Source organism: Cicer arietinum, chromosome 4 (assembly GCF_000331145.2).
Source record: "Cicer arietinum cultivar CDC Frontier isolate Library 1 chromosome 4, Cicar.CDCFrontier_v2.0, whole genome shotgun sequence".
In the NCBI taxonomy this organism is placed as follows: domain Eukaryota; kingdom Viridiplantae; phylum Streptophyta; class Magnoliopsida; order Fabales; family Fabaceae; genus Cicer; species Cicer arietinum.
In genome coordinates, this window is record NC_021163.2 from 2358912 (window position 1) to 2365085 (window position 6174).

Here is a 6174-nt window from a genome sequence, read left to right on the forward strand (position 1 = left end):
TGTAAACCAAAATTTATTAATTATACAAAGACCAAAAATAGTTAATCCTAAAACAAAACAACCAAGCACTATTTTGATTTAAAAAAATTACAATCCATCTGAACATCAAGAACAAACTCACGAACAATCAATTTAAAAAAATGCGGAGCCAATAATGATATTATTATAGAACTTGGTTCCCTAAATAACCAACTTGTTGGCATAGCTAAAGATTGAATACCAGGATATCCTATAAACCTAAAAGAAATAGAAGTTCAGAGAGACGGTCCCCTTCTCCTAGAACCCCCTCTATAAAAAAGACCCAAAATAGAATGTCAAAGCCCTGGAATAGACTCAAGATTGTACTTCTCTGAAGAAGAAGATTCAGTGTCCCTTCTCTCTTGTAATGTCGGCTTCGTCACGCCATCAAGAGCTTGTAGGTATGTGTAAGAAGTAGTCCGATTAGGTGGTCGGCTTGGATTGCTAATTCTGCTGGCAAGGAAGCGGCGGATCAGGCCCCTAAGAAATGGGGCCATGGTTTCTGGCTCATATTCCAAGTAATACATTATCTGTCCCATGCAGAGAGAAAACAAAAATACCTATACCAACCAAAAGCATAAAATGAGATAATTTCTACATTCATGGTAAAAGGCTACAGCTCAATCTAAGGGACACCCTTATGTGACATAGCTGGAGTATTAGTTCCTTTACTGCCTTAATTCCTAGTTCCTACTAGTATTTCTTATTTCTTATTTCTCCTACAATTAAATTCTCATTCTCTGATTATATAGAGGTGTAGATGGATATTGGAGCTAAAAAATAAGCCCAAACCGCAAAACAGACCTTCATTTCATAACAAGTCAGGTTGAGTTCTAGAAACATATTGTGGGTGGATGTCATGAAAAGATAAAGATAATTGCTTCTTTTAATTCCGTGCAGAGTAACAGAATAGCATACCTCAGCATTCCTAATTTTTGGAAGCAGGTGCCTGTTAACCAAGATATACCATAATGAATCTACTGATCGGGGAAGAACATATAAAGCTAGCTCACCACGCCTTGCTTTTTTCTCCAATAGAACTGAAAGGGCAGATATTCCACCTGCTATCCAATACACCAATTTGTGATCTCTTGAAGCAAGTTTTCTATGAAAACATATGACTCCCTGTAATACCAAAAAAACATTAGGAAAATTAATATTACATAGATATATTAGAAATGTAAATAACAACAACAAAAAACATACACCTGAAAGATTCCAACAAAAGCAGACAAAAAGGCTGTTGAGCGAACGGCCCCTTTAACGGCAAACCAGAAAGTGCGGAAAGGAGCTGCAGTGAACTGGAAAAAACAACCTTCCTCATCAGAAAAAAAGAAAATGTTCCAAATAACAATGGCCAAGAAAACAACTAAGCAATGGCAGTGATAGAAGTTGTGGCATTGGTGGATGCAGACCAAAGACCGCATGTGTACAATAGTTATGAATGACATGATCTTACTCATTCATAGCCGTTTCAAATAACAATGGCCATGACAAACCTTACAGCAATGGCAGCGATAAAGTTGTGCCATTGGCGAATGCAGACTGAAGATAACATGCATACAATAGTTATCAATGAGAAACTAGGAATCAGTATTGAACGTTTAGAACTCATTCGTTTAATATATATTATTGAATTGCAGGGAAAGGTAAGATAAAGATTCCAAACATGGATTTCAATTATGCATACCATTAAACTGAAACTAACATGCTTGTGGCAACATTATAGACACATAGCTAATTCTATCAAAAATTGTCACAAAACAAAATATGGAGAACCTAGCAACAAGTTATTAGTTGGGTTTAATCTTCCAGAAGTGTGTCTCACAATCTTTAAACCTGTGCACATTTCTTTTACACAAGAATGTTTTATTGGTAATCTGTGCAAGTATTTCATTTTGCATATAGATATACAAGGAAAGGAACACAAATAGTTTGATAGGAGAGTACCTTTTGTAGGTGCAGAACGACAAATGGGACAAAGGTCAAAGAGAAGTAAAGTGGGAATGTCTTCTTAAACGTTGATGATGTTGCATTTATTTCATGAGCTAAACATGAATTTGTTCCTGCATGAATGATGGAACAAGGAATAATAGAGGGAAATTCTTCCAACTTTACATAGTCAGATTTTCCTTTGTGAGATAAGAAAGCATGTAGTGAAGCAACGTCAACTGGATGACCTCTGCAGCTATCCCTTACAGCCCTGTACACAGGCTCTGCAACTGGCCCAGTCTTTTGAATGAACTCTTGATAGGATTTCGGCAAGCTCTCAGGACGCATTACAAAGGCATACATAACCTGAAATAATTATATTTATTTACATCATCATTAAAAGTAATTCCACAGAGTGGGGAGTACAAAAATTTAAGGTTTACATGAAAACCATAACCACTAATAATTTACCGAAGTCAAGGAACCCATAAAGCATCTTACTAAAAATAATCAAGTTGAAAACATCAATTACAAGCCACTCAAGGTATTTAGACTTTGCAGAGAGTATATGCACGTTTAGCATAATGGAAGAGCTAGTGAGAGACTCATTCTTTGAACCTCTGCACAAGGCTTGATGATAAAAATTGACAAATTTCAAACCAGGAAAAATCAAAATCTAATCATAATAAAATTCCAGATGAAACGTTACAAATCCTAATCAAATTTACAAATAAAATATGCCAAAGGAAAGTAATGTCAACATTAATCGTCTAAGACTTAGATCATGTTATGATCATCTTTTAGTGTCCCAATTCTATTACGTTATTTGTCACTTGATCTTCAAAAAGCTCTTGCACAAGCCCATTTAATGTCTCTTTTGTCTGGTCATTTGCCGGGGCTTCGATTGTATCAGAGTTCCTTTTTAATGCTTTTTCCTAGAGTTCTTTTTTAAGTGCCACATCTTCAATTTGATCATTTGTTTCATAGAAGCCTGTATTGGTCTTCTACTCTTCCCTCTTTCTTTATCTAAAATCTTTTAAATTCAATAGCATCCAATAACTTACCTCAGCATCATCATCTCTGATACAATTATTTTCCCCCTCCTTTTGGCACTTTAACTGCCCTACATTCAATACCCATGTAAACATATTTCCTATGAGGCCAAGTTATGTGCTTGCGTTTTCATTTTCAGAAAAGCGCATCAGAATTCACAAAAGCTCATGCCGTTCAACAAGGTTTGGCATCTTGATATTTGAGAAGTCTCCTAATAAAGTATAAAAGTTCATCACGTCTCATTTGTTACCCAATTACTTTTCAAATTTTATTATTTTCCGTTCCCAACTATGATTGGTTTTGAGCCATTCCTAACAACTCCCATTTTGTTGCCAAACAAATAAAATACCTGCTGTTCATGAAAAAACTTCCCATGCGTTTTATGGCTGTTCTTCTGATATCTCAATTATTGGACACATACAAATTACAAGGGGTGATAAATTAAGATTTAAGAATAAAATCCTAGCATGAAAAGCCAAATGAAATTTGAATACCTGTGCACAAGCAAGAGAAAACAGCAAAGAATCTCCATGTCTCCAATGACTTCCCCAAAGGTGAAACTTGTTCTTTGCTTTTGCCGAATTATAAGCACACTAATATATAAATATGCATTAGCCTTGTGGATGATGATAGTTTTCAAGAGGCTAAAAATGTTTATACATCTGTATAAGTCAGATTGCTCAGAAACCATTCCAGGATTCACTTTCAAATACCTGGGCTAACCTAGCTAACAGATATAAAGCCAGTGTGCGCCTTCTATTTGAATCATTTAGTGCCAGAATTGAGAAACCAGCAACTGAACCTGCTAAAATTCTGCTCCATCATCCCCTTAAACAAAGTCATAAATAAGCAACGTATGCAAACATCAACAATATAAAATAATATCCACGAATTTATAAACAGCAAAAAAGAAATGAAGGTTACTCAAGAACCTGCAAATCAGTAAAGAATTTGTATTGTAACTTACGCGTTCAGTGGTGTCTCTTTCTTTCTCAACTTCCTAAACAAGCATCTAAGAGCATGATAAGATCCGGTGAAACCACCAAAAAGTAAACCAATACGACACGCTTCTTCCCTCACTATTAGGTCTTTTTCGGAAACAAGTTGCTGAAAACAAATATGTTTATATAATCATACGTTCTTGGTTCTCCAGTTAGTGTAAAATCAAAAAATGTAAAACATAAACAATGAGTTCAATGGACAAACACAGACAATGCAAAACAATTTTCCACTGTCATTCAAGGAGAAACCACTTTTCTTCCATGTCGTATCACTAATTTCAAAATAACCATAGAAAGGTAGGGTGATATGGCAAAATAAGGAATTTTCATTGGATGTTCAATGTAAAACAGTTTTACACTGGCATTGTATGTTCTTAAATCCCATAAACAATAGCCAAATGCTTTCAAGAAAAATCCATATTAGCAATTAACAAAACAACACGCAATATACTAACTAAAAAAAAAAAAGAGAAGAAGAACTAAACACGATAAGGTCCTGCTTTTGGATCAATTTAACTAGAATATATCAAAATAAAGAACTTTGAAAGCACAATTATTTCAAAATCAGCTTTAAATTTCTGTTGTATCCGGTTCATTCGATCCAAACTTGTTCAGACAAAAAACAAAAGCTAACTAAATTTAAGACACCATTTCAGTTAAACATACATTCCTAAAGTCGAACACAGGAAATATTTGATTTAAGTACAGATTAAATGCCGATAATTAACATTGGAAATTGGTAAATACGAACCCTAATTTAATGATCAATTAGACAAACCTTGAGATCAAGGAGAGAGGAGTAGGATTGCCTTCGAACAAGCTTGAAAGCACGAAGGAGAATCCCAATGCCGACCCTAACACCATAGGAGAGAAGGAAGGTCTGACAGAGGTTGCCAATGGCGTGAGCGATGCATGATTCATCGGGACCGTGATCGCAGGGAGGGGAGTCGAGGTTATTATGGTTGTGGAGGTGGTGGTAAGCATGAGCAGCGGCGCGTCGTTGACGGCGCTGAAGCTCCTCGATGGCGTCGCGGAGGCGCTCTTCTGCTTCGCGAAGGCGACGCTCGGCGTCAGAATTGTCGGCGGCAGGAGGAGATGGAGGGGAGGACGGTGCCATGGGAATTGAGTTAGTGTGACACTTCAAAAATCATTTGTGAATCTAATTGTTTGTTTCATTTTCCATGTGTTTGTTGTTATACAACTTGGTTTAAATGTCTAATTAATTATAAATAACTATTGTAATTTGTACCCAAAAGTATTATATAACTAATATTTTCAAGTATAATTTAATTAGTATAATATTCATCAAAAAAATTTAATTAGTATTAAAAGTTTTTATTATACCATAAATCATTTATAATTATTAAATTATTATTTATAATATTTGATTTTTTTATAATTAATTATAATTTTTAAAATCACATACAGTATTGATTGTCGTGTGTCTGGAGCGTAAAAAAATTATATGTTTATACATGAAAATAAATTCTTTTAATTAAAACAATAAAAATATTTAAGTAATAAAATAATGAAATAGTAGTGGTATTTTTCGGACCTTAAAATTAAAAATAAAATAAAAAATTGAAACGGACTTACTCTCTCTATATAATATACTTTTCTTTTGATGCTTCTCAAATAAATATTTTCTATTTTGTCCAAAAAAGATTGAACTTTTATTTGTTTTTCTCTCAGAGAGACTAACGTATGTGTTCATATGTTAGTTCATTGTGGAGTATCTGCTCCTTTTATGATTTGTATTGTTTAGTTTTTTGCTCTCTTATTTTAATTACATTTAATGGATAATTCTGGAGTACACAATCCCTTACCTATTTTCGAATTAATGCAAGGTTTCTTTTATTAAAAAAAATGAAATACTAATAGTAATATTTACCATTATTATTACAAGATTTTCTTCATTTGTTTACCATTATCATTAGGAGATTTTCTTCTTTTGGGTAATATTTAGAGAAATTGGATTGATGCTGCTAGTTTTCTATTAGAATTCATATTTTGCGTGTTCTAGGAGCTACACAATATTTAAGCAATGGTAGAGGACTCTTACGTGTTTTTGTCATCTAGATTAAGGGTGTGTTTGAGTTTTTTTAATACTTTCTTAGCAAGCAGAGAGAAAGTGGAGCAATATTATTAAATTTTATGATATTAATATTAT

At 34.0% G+C, this 6174-nt stretch overlaps 1 protein-coding gene across 1 annotated transcript; it reads right to left on the reverse strand.

The window, feature by feature from the left end:
• On the reverse strand, window positions 1–5186 carry LOC101490039 (uncharacterized). The gene is made up of 8 exons (XM_004495187.4): window positions 4783–5186; window positions 3971–4110; window positions 3717–3816; window positions 3498–3596; window positions 1969–2316; window positions 1227–1319; window positions 937–1143; window positions 1–578 (listed from the first exon to the last, which is right to left on the reverse strand). The coding sequence occupies exons 1-8, from the start codon at window positions 5119–5121 to the stop codon at window positions 315–317; spliced, it is 1590 nt and encodes a 529-aa protein (XP_004495244.1). The 5' UTR covers window positions 5122–5186; the 3' UTR covers window positions 1–314.
• Between the last annotated feature and the right edge of the window lie 988 nt (window positions 5187–6174).